General features: G+C 34.1%; 1 protein-coding gene across 1 annotated transcript in view; it reads right to left on the reverse strand.

Annotated features, from left to right (window-relative positions):
- LOC107160635 (ovostatin homolog 2-like) overlaps nucleotides 1-15352 on the reverse strand; it is a 54874-nt gene that overhangs the window by 13698 nt on the left and 25824 nt on the right. Inside the window, exons 18-30 of the mRNA XM_015507295.1 lie at nucleotides 13073-13175; nucleotides 12394-12622; nucleotides 11651-11780; nucleotides 10174-10292; nucleotides 9450-9508; nucleotides 8646-8722; nucleotides 7302-7478; nucleotides 6525-6606; nucleotides 5785-5922; nucleotides 2227-2248; nucleotides 2104-2178; nucleotides 1518-1683; nucleotides 435-646 (exon numbers count right to left, since the gene is read on the reverse strand). Of these exons, the coding sequence (XP_015362781.1) occupies nucleotides 435-646; nucleotides 1518-1683; nucleotides 2104-2178; nucleotides 2227-2248; nucleotides 5785-5922; nucleotides 6525-6606; nucleotides 7302-7478; nucleotides 8646-8722; nucleotides 9450-9508; nucleotides 10174-10292; nucleotides 11651-11780; nucleotides 12394-12622; nucleotides 13073-13175 (1589 nt within the window). The remainder of the gene's footprint in view (nucleotides 1-434; nucleotides 647-1517; nucleotides 1684-2103; nucleotides 2179-2226; nucleotides 2249-5784; nucleotides 5923-6524; nucleotides 6607-7301; nucleotides 7479-8645; nucleotides 8723-9449; nucleotides 9509-10173; nucleotides 10293-11650; nucleotides 11781-12393; nucleotides 12623-13072; nucleotides 13176-15352) is intronic.

Here is a 15352-nt window from a genome sequence, read left to right on the forward strand (position 1 = left end):
TCCTGTTATCCACTCTTATCATTTACTTTTTTCAATGTTTAGAGTACAGAATTAGAAAGAAATCTTTCTTCTTCATAGATATATACTTTGACTACAGGGTCATCAGATATCTAATGTACTGAGATTCTGATGCTTGTAGTAGAAATTATTTCTAGACTTGCATTCTACTTTTACTGTTTAAATTGGAGCTGTAAACTAGTGTAAATTCCTACATATGGAGCCTCATTTTATTCATTTGTTTATACAGACTTCCTAATAGAGTATCTGATGTACAATAACTGTCCCATAAATAATTGTTGACTAAGATGATTTATATATTATCTAATGTTCTTCATCTTAGAAGGTAAATTTTGGTGAATATCTTTGCTATCTAGATTCTTATGGCATATCATCTTCTGCATTTTTGTAATAAATGGCAGGCCCACATCAATCACCTGGCTGGAAGAGAAGCCACCATGGGAGTTCATCTGTTGAGCCAGCCACTGCACAATCTCACTAGCATAGCTGAGGTCCTGAGTTTTCCAGGAAATGACAGCCAACAGCACATAGCAAGTCTTCTCATTGTCCCCAGAAAGTGCCCAAGGAGTATAGGATGGGGATTCTTCTGTGTTGGGTTTCTTTTCTCTTTCCCAATATATCACATTATCTGAGAAAAAGGATGAATTTTCACATAGTCTGAAAAACAAGTTCCTATGAACTTATAGATGAGGAGGGGGAAAATTCCATTTTTGGCCTCTGTTATGAGTTGAGTTATGCCTCCTTAAAATTCGTCTACTGAAGTCTTAATTCCTGGGACCTCAGAATGTGATTGAATATGAGATCTTTGAAGAGATAAAGTTCAAATGAGTTCATTAGGGTGGGATTAAATTTAATCTGATGTTCTTATAAGAAATTTGGAGACATAGAAGGAACTCCAGGAATTCTTATACTCAAAGGAGAAACCAGGTGAAGACAGGGAGATGCCCAGTTAAAGTAAAAAAAGTTATACCTATTGACTTTTTCATCTTAGACTTCTGCTCTTCAGAACTGTGAGTAAATAATTTTATGTTGTTTAAGTCAGTGTGGTCTTTTGTTTAATAGCTCTAGAAAAATAATATAACTCCAAAGAGCAACTATGTAAGGGCAAAAGTGGTATGTGCTTAAGTTTCATAAGTATGGATTATTGATGTATTTCAGTGGTACATTACTAGCCTAGCATGCATGGGCCCTGGGTTTCCTCTCAAGAACTGCTAAAACTAAACCAAAACCAAAATAAAACAGAAGAAAATACTGTATATAACATGGTTGCTGTGCCTGGTTTACATTACTATACTCATTTGAGAGGAATCTAAAAGAAAAGAGAAAGAGGGGAATCTAAAACACACAGTATTCTTTAAAGAAAAAGGGAAACAGTTGAATTTCTGAAGAGCAGTAGGAACATTCTAGTGAAGCCAGGGTTAGGAAATGATTGTGTATTAAGTTACATCATGTTGTTTTAAAGATCATCTCCTATAGAAAAATTGAATGTTATGACTTACTTGTTTTTATAGCAGATTGATCCAGGATCTGGAATAAGGCTTCCACTTTCTCTTTTTTTCCAGCTAATGCAAAAGCATAAGCTAGGATTGCCTGGGTATAGCCATTAGAGACACCGCTTTCCAATGCCTCCTCTAGGCAAAAGAGCCCATTGCGCAGAACAGGAAACTAGTGAGGAAAAACATATTTTAAAATGATTCCCAACATTGTATAAGCTTGCTGGATATTTAAACTAGTCATTGTTCATTATATATATATATATATATATATATATATATATATATATANTATATATATATATATTATTATATATATATATATATATATATATTATTATATAATATATAATATGCGTGTATATTTTTGAAATATATTTTGCATATAAACTCATTCATATATACTTAAAAGTAATATACTTCAAAAGTATCACTGAAATACATTTGTAATGTTATTATTACTATGTGAGAAACAAAATTTAGGTAATAAGAATATGGCAGTTTTCCTCCAAGAATTTTGAACCACTCTTAATCTAGAGTCTATTTAATGTGTATTCAGATGCTGAAACTGGAAGTTGATGAGAATTCATACAGTGGAATTGAGCCCAGCTTCAAGGAGCGTTCCAATGATATATGCAGTGAGTAAAATGTCCTCTTCATCACCACCCTAAAAAGAATAACAGTGAGTCACATAAGAGAGTAGACAACCAAAAACCAGCTGTTCTTCTGCAGTGAAGCTAAGTGGAAAGAAATACCAGGACAAATATCACAAATATCCTTTTTTCATAAAACACTTGAACACATGCAATTGTGTGTGTATGTGTATGTGTGTGTGTGCATGTGTGCATGCACGCACAATGCTGGTGATCAAACCCAAGGGTTCATATGCTAGACAAGTGTTCTACCACTAAGCTATAACCTCAAACCAAAACATGTAAAAACTTTAAACTTGCTAATTAATATCCATTCTATCTGAACAGGAATCAATTAAGATCCAATGTAATGATTAAATAAAACAACAAAATTTTAAATATATTTAATGCATATCTGATATTTATGTGGCCTGGTATTAAGCAGGAACTCCAAGAAACTCATATGACTCAATTTGACACTATTTGGTATTAATTTGAAAAGAGCAAATAAAGAATTTGTAATAGGGTATAATAGAAAGTCAGTGAAAATTCTATGCAAAATTATTAGGAGGTAACAGTTGTCAGGTAGAGTCTTACAATGTAAAACTAAAAAAAAAAATCAAAAAACTATAAATCAAGTAATTTGCAATTGACTGTGTATAAAAGTTCCCTAAGAAACTCAAGCATTAAATAAGCTAGCATCCACACAAGAGATTATAATTTAAAAACTCAGAAATATGAATTGAAATGGGTACTCAGGGAAATAAGTTGTAATGAGTACTGTAGTGATTCTGATGCAAATAGCATTCAGACTGGCATTTGAGTTCCAATGATATAATACAAAACTCTCATTTTATCTAAGAAAAAAAGAAATATTTTTTCTTCAGAAAAGTAATATTTCTGAAGAACAAAGTTTTCAAGGTGCAAATAATAGCACAGGGTGGACACAAAAGTAAGATGTGATTAGCAGTACATTTAAATTATAGTTAAGTGGTATCACCATTCTTCTGCCACGTTTTTATTTTTCTCTTGCATCTTTCTTTCTCATAATCTACCCCCCCCCACACACACACACACACACACACTTAATTGCAGTCATCCCTATGTATCCATGGGGAATTGGTTCCAGGATGCACTGCAGATACCAAAAAAAAAAAAAAAACCCTGGATGCCTAGGTTCTGTATAATGTAAATCATCTCTAAAATATTTACAATACCTAATATGATATAATTGCTATACTAAATAGCTCTACATTGCTATAAATAGCGCTTATATTGTTTGGGGAATAATGACATGGGAAAAAGTTAGTACATGTTCAATACAGAAGTAATCCTTCATTCCGCTCCAAAGACTTTTAATCCTAGGCTGGTTGAATCCACACATGTGGAGCTCTTGGATACAGAGGGCCAGCTATACTGCATAGAGAATGGATTGGGTAAGATCACACAAATAGAAGCAGTGATCAGTAACACATCCAATAAGAAGAAAGATGTGGAGAAGATGGTTTAAAAGAGAACATTAAAAAGTCATTGATTTTTCTACATAGGAACAATAACTCTTCTCCTAAGGGTCCTGGAGTAACTTAAAGAGGGTAATATAAACTACATTAAAGTTAAATACCAGGTTGGGAATATAGCTCACTTGGTAGAGTGCTTGTCTTGCGTGCACAGTGCCTTGGGTTCAATTCCAAGCACCATTTTAAAAAAAGAAGAAGTTAAATACCATTAAGTGGAGTAGACCAGGTACCCCCCACCCAAAAGACCCTGACCATAATTAAGCTTCTCCTTTTGTCAGAAAGATTTTTACAAATAGTATCAGCAAAATGTCTGTAAAAGGAATTGTGGTTTGAAGCTTCCTCTTTCTTGTAAAAAGCCAGGTTTGCACACAAAAGGTATGACAAATTTAGAGTCAAGCTTGTGACACAAAAGTATATTTCTCTGTTTTCTTGGTAAAAACTTTTAAAACCTCTGTCTGGCCTAAAAAGCACTTTCTGAGAACTCAAAATAAAAAAAGTTATTTTATGTAGACCTCCACAAAAATGTAAAATGCCAATGTATAAAGTTCAAAGAATTTTGAACTGGGTATTGATGAACCCAGCCTAATTCCATCTTAAGATTGGGAGCCATCTCGTCACAAAATCCTGAAAAGTTAATTTCTCTTTTACTATAAATTACTGTGATTTCTAAACTTGTTTGGAATTCCTGCCCATGCCTTGAACTCACCAATGCCTGGTTTTCCCTGCCCAGGAAACAACCCTCTCTATAAAACCTTAGTAGTGCCTCATAAATCCTGGCTCCCCCTGACCAGATAACAGATCTTTCTGAAACCTCAGTGGTGCCTCATAAATTCTGATGTTCGGATCTGAATTTACTCCCTACCTTGAAATATCATGCCTTGTAGATCATTAACCTACTATCTGTCTTTATATTATGTTTGTCAAAATCCTGTTATCTGTAAGTTCTCAAGCACCTACCTTTGCAACTTTTTGTGCTATAAAACCTCATTCCTGGAGAGCTGGGGGCTGGTTTCCAGCCTGTGTTAGGGGAGACAGCTGCTGATCAGCTCCCTTTGTGTACACAAATACAAGCTTGCTTTAATTTGATTAAAAATTGGAGTTGGTGGTCTTTTCTTTGTGTTGGGATTCAACAGGTATAAAGTTCCAAGAATTTCTAGACTCTTGGTCTAGAGGAGAATTCAGGCATGAGTCATACTCTTGACTGGACAGCTACAGCCAATAAACCTGCTTCTTGAAAATTCACTGGGTGTCCAGACTCTTCTGTCCTATTTCATAAGGAGTTACTATTCATCCATATTTTGTAATGATTAAATTTATAGTCCTCACTCCAAAACTAAGAGTGGTTATTAGTAATGTTACAGAGGAAAAGCCCAGGAAATATTTTAGGAGCTATTAGGTTATGCTAACATATCAGGGTAGGAGATTTCAAGCATCCAAAGGGAAACAAAGTTTAGAGGAGACACATGATGGGGAAGAGATGGATAGCTATCTTCAAAGAACAGAAATAAGAAGGAAGGAAGAATGCTTAGTGATTTACCTAAATGTGGGCAGGAAAGGGCAAAAAGTGAGTCCTGCCAAGAACACACTTCACCTCATTTACATTATAGGTATTTGACCAATTCATACTTCCTTGAGAGGGTATTAGAATAGCCTTCCTCATTGAAACAATGATAATTACTCGATACTGTCCCCTGAGATTTCTTGATCCCATGAATAGGTACAAATTTAAATTTCTCATACTCTCAAAGCTCTCCCTTTCCTTTAAAATATTCTTTGGCTCCAAATTTATTGAGATTTGCTCTCTAAGTTTTCTTCTCTTCCTCTCTATCCTCTTTTCAATTTGTTTACAGCAAAGGATTGACAATGGAAGGACTAAGGACTTAATAATGTATGTGAAATTTGGGAAGAGTTGTATCCTGGCTATGGTTAAATGTGCATACAACTGGAACCATGCTGTTGACCAGGACACCACAGGCCTGTGACTACAGACGATTCAGAAGGCATAACATTCCCCCCACCAAGTGATCTTATTCCAGATACAGTAGGCCAGAGGTAAGAGAAGGAACAGGTAGGCAGAGGAACAAGGAATGTCTCTGCTATTAGTTCCTCACCTTTTTGTTGAACAGCTTGTCATCATTTTCAAAGCAGCCATTGCTTTTCTGTTTGCTTGAAAGCCAGATTAAACTCTGCTTTTGAACTGTTTCATCAATAAATACATATTCTTTCATTTTCTCCAATGTCTTAAAAGTAAGGGCAGTGAGCCTGTAATGTGGACGGCCAAAGCAAAAGTTGGATAAAAACAGAAATGATGATGTCAGCTCCCCAGCCAACTCATCACTGTTGTTCCCTTTGGGTGATGGATGCGTTCACCTTGGCTAATATTGAGGGCAACCAATGTTGATTGATAGTGGCTATTTCTTGGGTGTTAGTAAAATATTATGAAAAACAATTAGAGCAGGTAGTTTTTAGCCTGTTTAAGTTCAAAAGTCTTGCTATACAGTCTGTTAGATTATATGTACATGGAGACAAAACCGCTGTCATTAGGATCACTTTCTTAAATCTAAATGGAATGCTGAGAAATGTAGAGTAGAATGTGCCATTTTCCATGAAGTTAACCAACTGTACAAGTATAGAGATTATCATGAAATGATCAAGCTGTTAAGCAAATTATATGAGACTATAGGGAAATTGTCACATGAGAATTAGAATAATCAAATAATTTGGTTTTATCTGATTCTTCTCTGTAAATTCACTTTGAAATCCAGTTTGCTGGAAAAACTACACTGAACTCAATCCTCCCTTGCCTCCTTTTAAGCCCTCCTCAGATAATTCCTATATTATAGAAAATAAAATTGTTGTCTCACCACATGCTTCCTTTCCGATTCCACTGCCAAAACAAACTATATGAACCATCAGAGTTTCTAAAAGACAACTGCTTTTGATAACCTAAAATACAATGTAGTAGGAAATTATTTTTTAGACAAAAATTACTAGAATGATGAATACTTCTGATTTTAATTTCTCACAGTTGGATACTCTATCCATATGGGGAATAAATAACTACTTTCCTATGCATTTTTATGGCAAATAAGTCTCCTGGGAAAAATGCCTAGCTTAATTAACTGTCTCATCATTTTGCTTACTAATCCATACTTTTCCCTTAAAGATGATTTTACTTTATTTAGTTTTACCTTTCTGAAAAAAAAGGTAAAACAAAGCCATTATGCTCTTGGATTTTTTCCTTTATAGCACATGCTTCCTTAATATCACATTATATGCCCCTTTCTGCATACAAATCTCAATACTACAATTAAACACAACTGGAAAGCATATCCAGGAGATGAAATATAAATAATTTACATCTATTATTAACAACAACAATAAACAAGGTAATCTGTCAAAACATTTGGCATTAAAATAAATTAATTTATAATTTGAATCTTTACAGCACTAAATTATGAAGCTAAATGCCCACACAAATTTTGAAGTCAAAGAGAAAACATACCTAAGACTAAGACTGGCTAGATTCAGATTCACTTTTGCTCCACCAGACAAGTGTATAATTACAGCTTTATGACTTCTTGATGTTATTAGCAATCAATTTGACTAACTACGGGCAGAAATTACTTAAGTCATCTTACCATTAGATAAGAGAAAGAAAGTTTTAGATTTAAATTCCTCTGTTAATTGTTCAGTAAATTTCAGGTAGTCAAGGACATAGGTATTAGAAGATAGAAGGGCAATATTCTGCTCTCCAGATTCATAAGGCACTTGGACAAGATTATCCAGATTCTGCTTTGCAACTCCTAGAATGTCACCTGTGGAAACAGGAAAAACACAAAGTCCTATCAATTATTCTTGCCGTCTCAGCATGAATAGCCAAAGATTAAAAAGGCAGAGGGGAAGGGCTGGGATTGTGGCTCATCAGTAGAGTGCTTGCCTAGCACATGCAAGGCCCTGGGTTTGATCCTCAGCACCACATATAAATAAATAAAATAAAGATATTGTGTCCAACTACAACTAAAAAATAAATATTTTAAAAAGGCATAGGGGAATTAGAAAATCACTTTGAGTTTAAAATGTAGAAACAAAAAAAATTTAATAAAGTAATTCCAGGTAGATGGATATGAAGAGAAGTGCTATGGTTTATTTATGTGGTATCCCCCAAAGCTCCTGTGTTAATACAGGAATATTCAGAGGCAAGATGATTGGCTTATGAGCTGTAACCTAATCAATCCATTTAAAGAGACTGGTAAATGTAGGCAGGTGAAGCATACATGGAGGAGGTATGTCCCTGGAAATGTGCCCTGGCAGGATGCATTTGTCATGTCTTCCCTTCCCCTCTTCCCTCTCTGGTTCTGCTACCATAAGGTGAGCCTAACTCTTCCACCATAACTTCCAGCATGATGTTCTGCCTCACCCAGAGCAATGAAATCAGCGGTCTATAGGCTGAAACCTCTCAAACTGTGAGCTCCAAATAAACTTTTCCTCTAAGTTGTTCCTGGTTAAGTATTTTAGCCATGGTGACAAAAAAAAAAACTGACTAACACAGATAGAATTAAAGGGATTTCTTCTGTGAAAAATATTTCAGAAAATCTCTTTAACCAGAGAAAATAGGAAGTTAGGAAAGCATGTTTTGCTTGTTTGTTTTGGAGAAACTGATCCTATGAAGTATAAACTGTAATCTTTCTCTCTCCAAAGGGTGTTGATGGTAGACAAGAACTTTTCCTTTTATAAAACAGATTTTTCCTTCTACTAGAAAATCCCAGCACCCCTGATCATCTGCCAGAACTAATGTTTCTTGGCAACACATGGTTTGGGAATGGTATTATAATCCCTTTAGATCCCCTATGGAAACAAACAAGGGAAGACCTAAACAATAATTTCTTCTGATAGCTTAGGAAAATCTCTCCATTCTATTATTTTAGGAAATTCACCTCAACCAAGATTGTCAAATATCATGAAACAAAATTTAATCTATTTACCCACAACAGTGACAAAGGCTCTGGCTGAGCCTTCTATTACATCATTTGGCAGGTCCAAAACTATGTCCTCAGAGGCTCTGGCACCTAAAAAGAAAACATCCATAAAAAATAATGTGAAAACTTCTTTTCATAAGTAATAGATTTTAAAAACACATTAGAAACCGATTTCATTATTTATTTTCATTTTATAAATTGCTTGTTATATGAAATTAAATCAAGGGTTTGGTCTAGTTTAGTATAGTAATATCTTCAGAAGATGCTATATTTCTGTGTTTTTTAGTAGCACCCATTTGGCATGAGTTTAGTGTCTAAACCATACTTCAGTAAAAAGTAAAGATGCAAAAACTTCTGACTAAGATATTTAAAACAGTCCATATAAAAAGTACAGCTTGAAGATTCTGGTTAAATATTAAAATCAGATCACCATTGTCCAGGTAAAATAGTACTCCTGAGGACCATAAAGAAGGCAATTGAGGATTAGTGATATATTTATGTATTATTTGATCCTAAGAGTACAAAAGCAAAGGTTATATTATGTGCTATGTAAACATAATCCTGATTTCTCAATGACCAAAACTGTGTGATAATCATAATAAAAAGGAGTCAAGCATACATAAGATTAAGAAAAACAGGTTGAGGAAGAACAATGCCACAGGTGAACTAAAAAACTGCATATATATATATATATATATATATATATATATATATGTATATATATATATAGTTTGCTAAATTTATGCAATAAACTGACCCCATTGCCCATTGATAAATTTTCTTTAGGACTAATTCACCACCTAAAATAACTTCTTACCTTTTGTACAGATAAGGAAACTCTGGGTCATTTCCTTTTCAACACCTTCCGGCTATCAAAGAGTAAACAAAAGGAAACACAAGATAATGAGTCTGCATCATCTTTTCACAAAGGAAAAGCAGTAAATCATTGTCTCACTTAGGCCTGGCTGGTAATGTCTGCCTTTTCAGATCTGTTCATGTCCCCTTCACACATATCTAAATGTCATTGTACATTAGCTCTACTCTTTTGGACTCTCTGTTCTTATTGGTTGAACAAGGACAACCTTGTGTCATTGGATGACACTCTAAACTCCTCTGATCCTGTCCTGCATCTCCAGCAGACAGATGAGTGTTTTGTAGAGTAGGGACATGCTTAGAAATGTGATATCAACTTTTTTTTAGGATGACAGGAACTGCTCAGGAGTGTAGGGCAAGTAGATTTGTCTTCTGGATTTGAGAATCAGTTGAAAAAGAGAGGGGAGGGGGCGTAGGTACATAGAAAGCCTGATAAGTCAGGATTGAATAAAAAAAATTACAAAATCTGTAAGTTTCACTATCCTGGTTAAGGTATTAATTAAAGAAAGACTTATATTTTAACTCATTTAAAATGGACCGTTTTCTATCAAAAATAACTTTGCTCAATTAACTCTTTTCAAGAAGAATGTCTTTTCTTATTTAGCCTCTTCGACAGTATCTATTCTTATTAGAAAGAGCTTGATAGTTTTCAGGTACACACCTCTACTAATAAGCTTCTGACCACAGTGTCTTTCCAGTTTAGATTTTGCTGCTCAGTTGCTTCACCTGGGCAGGCGCTGTTTGGTTTGGACTCAGCAATCACAGTGATATTCACTTTACCTGGAAAATATTCCCAAATATAATTTAAGTCTACCATCAGTTCCTTGCACAATGAGAAAGTGTTAGAATCTTTGAATCCTATCTTGCAGTAGATGATTATCATATTACTGTTCAGAGCAAATTAATTGGCTTCTTCCATTGCCTGGAAAAGATAATGTGGTAAATTTTGTTTCACCCATCTCAAAATCCTATATGAAAATATTTATAAATAAATTTCAAAGTAAAAATTTTGAAGACTTTACATAGGCTAAAAATTGACAAAGTTTAAATATTGTATAAAAAATAATCCAAGGCACATTAATATCAGTAAACAAAAATGATCTTATAAATATACTCTTTGCTGCTATAATAATAATAATAATAATAATAATAATAATAATACAATGAATATGAGACAGGAAATTAAAAAAAAAAACTTCTTTCTACCTCTAAAAAAATTACTCATAATTAGTATTATGCACATCACATCTAGAATTTTTACTGTGATTTTTAGCTTTCACCCTTCCTTATATCTTCAACAAGATACTTATAAATTTAGTTTCCTATGCTACAGATAACACATGCCCTGAGACAAAAGCCTTTTCAGTGTTTGGTCCTCACTCAAGTGTTCAGTGTCTTTGATATCTTGTCACATATTTAGTAAATTCCAAGAAATGTCCAAGAAATTCCAATAATTGGTCACTGTGATTGAAAAACAATTTTTATATTAATGACATTTTGAATAAATGATGGGTGTTGAAAAGAAAAAAAATAAGGCACATTAATGAATGAAAACATGATCTTTATTTAGGATATGATGTGTGGACTTGTCATGTTATAGAAATTAACATTTATATTGTGCTTTTGTATTATAATTTTTTTTATGGAACTGGAGATTGAACCCAGGAGTGTTCTACCTCTTAGCTGCATACTTGGCCCCTTTTAAAATTTTTCCTTGAATTTGCAATCTTTCTGCCTTAGCCTCCTAAGTAACTGGGATTAGAGACATATACTCACCTACCCAGCAACATTTATGTTGTATTTTAATAACATTATATATGTATGCAAGTGAATGGGATTTTGCTCTATATATTAGCAACCAGAAATTAGATAAGAATAGAGTTTTTTAAAATATTTTTTAGTTGTCAATGGACCTCTATTTTATTTATTTATATGCAGTGCTGAGACTCAAACACAGTGCCTCATACATGCTAGGTAAGCACTCCACCACTAAGCCACAACCCTAGCCCAAGAATAGAGTTTTAATGCAGAATAATGAAAAAAAAATAAAAAATATTTATTTAGAGAATTTAAGGAAAACAGATTACTGAAAAGGCTTGTTTCTCATGGAAGATTGGCAGGAATATATAGCTACTGACCCAATTTCTTAGGTATCAGAGTCCAGAGGTATGTTTTCTTCTCTCCAGCCTGGATAATCTCACTGCCATTGCTTTTCAGGGTGTTGATGTTGGCTTCATAATTCTGAGATGCTTCTAGTTGAACAGATACCTAAAAAAGAACCAAGACAGTGATTCATTAACTTAAATACTGTAATGTTATTATCCCATCTTTCTTCTTATGACAATTCAGCTTTATTGATTTTGTTTTGTTTTGGTTTGGTTTGGTTTGGTTTTTGGTGGAGGTACCAGGCATTGAAATCAGGGACACTGAACCACTGAACCACATCCCCAGCACCCCCCACACACACTTTTTTTTGTATTTTGTTTTGAGACAGGGTTTCACTGTTGCTGAGCCTGGCTTTGAACTCATGATCCTCCTGCCTCAGCCTCCTAAGCCATTGGGATTTCAGGTGTATACCACCATGCCCGGCTGACTTTGTTTTAAGTTAGCAAAATTAAAAGATACCAAATGACTCTTCTTGTAAGAAGATAAATATGGGGAAATGTGCAAAATTATGAAATGCTATTCTCAAAACATTATACAAATCATTGCTGTGAGTTAAGGCAATTGCTTTTGTTTGAGGAATGTGGAACCAAGTCTATTCCTTTATAGTATCATTTTGCATTTGAGAGTATAGACAATACAGTGATGTTGAAGAAGAATATTAAGAAACTTTTAGTTTTGTTAGATTTTGGCTTCCATATAAAAGAGAACAACTTACCTCTACACAAGTATTCAGGTAACTGAAGACATTGATGATCAAATCACACTGCTCATTTTGAACAACTGAAAAGGGGGCAACGATTTCAACAAAGAAAGATTGGGAAGCTTCCAAGGAGACCTTTGATGAAATACCAAATCCAGTATCACCATTCACACAGAAGGCATTTGCCACCCATTGGGTTATGGTATCAGGGATGAGGAATGAAAGATTTGCAAAACCTGAGGAACTGCAAGGAATGATGATTACCAAAACACATTCTTTGAACTAAAACCTGAATTCAGTGCAGAGTAAGCAGAAGCATATTGATTTAAGGTTAAAAAAAAATGAGTTGTAGTGCTTGGAAAGGTCATTAGATAAAAATCTTGAGAGCTAGATTTCTACAAAACTTAACCTTAGAAAGATTATATTCTTTAAACAACACATTAGTTTTTGGTTTTTTTTTTTTTAAGAGAATCAGCTTACATCTATCTGAATGAAATTTATAGAAGAGAAATCTTTGGTGAAAAAAAAAATCTAGAAGAAAAGACAAAAAAAAATGATTGGTATTTATAAGTGAATGATACTATATATTTTACAAATATGGTACAGTTATAAATATCCAGGAGCATAAGCTAATGAATAAAAAGAAAAACAAAACAGAAATAAAGATACACAAAGAAAACTGTTAAAAACTCACTCAACACTGACAAGATCCCATATCCATGTCTCAGGAAAGTTTGTTCTTACTGTTTCAATTATAGCCTGTTCCGCATAATTGACATCTGCTGTGAACTCAACAGCTAGAGAGAGAGAGAGAGAGAGAGAGAGAGAGAGAGAGAATGAATTATTTAAAGAGAATAAAAATATGTGAAGTACACATACCCAGAGTGACTTAGTGTGTGTGAAGCAACACAGAATATTGCTCCTGGTACTCATTGTTGATAAAGGGAAATCTCAGTCTATCAACATTTTGAGATTTGAACCTCTACATTAAAAACAATAACAAATAAAAAAGAATAAGACTACATTTTTCTTCCACAGTCAAATTTAGAGAAAGTAATGTCTACTGATTTAATTAAGTTTCTCATCTGACATACCAATGCCTGTCAATTCCACTAGCTAACATTAGCTTTGCTAAAATTCATAAACAGCACATTAGTTTTTTTTAATTTACTAACATTTACATAATTTCATAAACTCTGACATTAGTATTTATAATTCTCAAGAACAGGTTTTCAGCTTTGTGGTCTGTAGACTGTATCTCACATACTTTAACAGTGTTGTTTCCCGAATAAGCACTACTGTTAACCTGCACAATACCTTATCCTAGTGTTTTTCTTGTCTGTTTTGTGATCATGGTATCTCCCCTGCCTCTTGTCTGTTTTGAAGGATGAAAACTCTTCATTCTTGATTTGTTCCTAGCAACTCCGTTGTAGGTCTTCTATTATGTACTGTTTCCCCATTGATACCCTGACACATGACTTAATTGTAATGCTTAGTCTGATGCCTCTTCAGTCTCATCTTTCAACTTAAACTCTATCTTGAGCCCTAGACTTATGCATCTGGGCATGCATTTCTTGTGGATACTTTACAGGCATTTGAAACATAACTGGTCCCAAATTCATTATGTATCCCTCTGCTTCTCTCCATTTACCCAAGTCAGAATTATCTTTGATCCCTACCTACCCTGCATTTTCCAGTACTCATCAACCTACAAATGTCATCTATTTACAACTTGAAAATAACTTATAGACATGTAAGTTGTTTACTTCTAAATTTCTACTGCCTTTTGATAGTAATCCAAAGCCACCACTGTCTTTCACCTGAATTTACTAACATTTACATAATTTCATAAACTCTTAAGCAGTCTACATCCTAATCCCCTTTTCCTCATAGCTGCCATAGAGATCATTTAAAAACACATAGTACATTGTCTGCTTAAAGCTTGTTAATGGTATATTGAATTAGAATGGATTCTAAACTCTTTAAACACCCTGCAAGGTTTTCATGATCTGTTTGCTTATCATTCTTGCTTCAGCTGGGCTTGAGCTCTTGCCTTGAGCTCACCTTCTGCTATTCTCAAGCAGGGCTTCTTAATTCATCTTTTATAGTAGTTCCCTTTTTACTTGAAATATCATTCTCTTTTTTGTGATACAGTATCATCTATCTTTCAGGTCTCCGTATATTATTCCCCTAGGAGCATTTCATAGGATCTTGAGAAATTTAGGTTTCGTCTATTCAAAGTTATATATTTCCATTTAATGCACTATTCCCCAGTGTTTGTAAATACCTTGTTAATTGTAATACTTCCCTCTTAGAAGAAAAATTCCAGAGAAGCAGAGATTAAGTCAGTGTATTTACAGCATACACTCAGTACTCAGATTCAATAAATATTTCTTGAGTGAATTAATAAATGAATGATTAAGAGAGAAAGTATTTAAAAGAATAGCTTTGGGTTTCCATATATTTTAATTATGGATAAAGAAAAGTTTAGACATTCTGATAAAGATCACTAAATATGGTTTAATCCATTAGTAAGAGTAGACATCTTGACCAGACTTCAAAGTGGTTTCAACTTTTAGAATTTATAAGGCCTCTTACATACTCATTCAACCTATCCTTACATAAAGTCTTCAGGCCCTTAATTTTCCTCAGGTGAAACTTCCAACACCCATTTCCAGAATCAGCCCCACTTTAATCACTAGACTAATCTCCATGTGAGGCCAGAGGGATTTAAGGAATACTATTCAAGTCCTCTCAGATGCATTGGGAATACAGCTTTGATTTCATTTCTATTATGGTGGACTTGTTCTATTTTGCTTCCCTGAATATATTTCTATATTAGAAATCTGCATACTTATATTAATCATCCAAGATTATTTCCTGGTTTTGTACTTATAGTCCTTCTAACTGGAAATGGACTGGTATTGGAACACATATCTCTGAAACCAGCTCTATGGCTATCCAGGAATTAAAA

This window comes from Marmota marmota, unplaced genomic scaffold, assembly GCF_001458135.2.
Source record: "Marmota marmota marmota unplaced genomic scaffold, marMar, whole genome shotgun sequence".
In the NCBI taxonomy this organism is placed as follows: domain Eukaryota; kingdom Metazoa; phylum Chordata; class Mammalia; order Rodentia; family Sciuridae; genus Marmota; species Marmota marmota.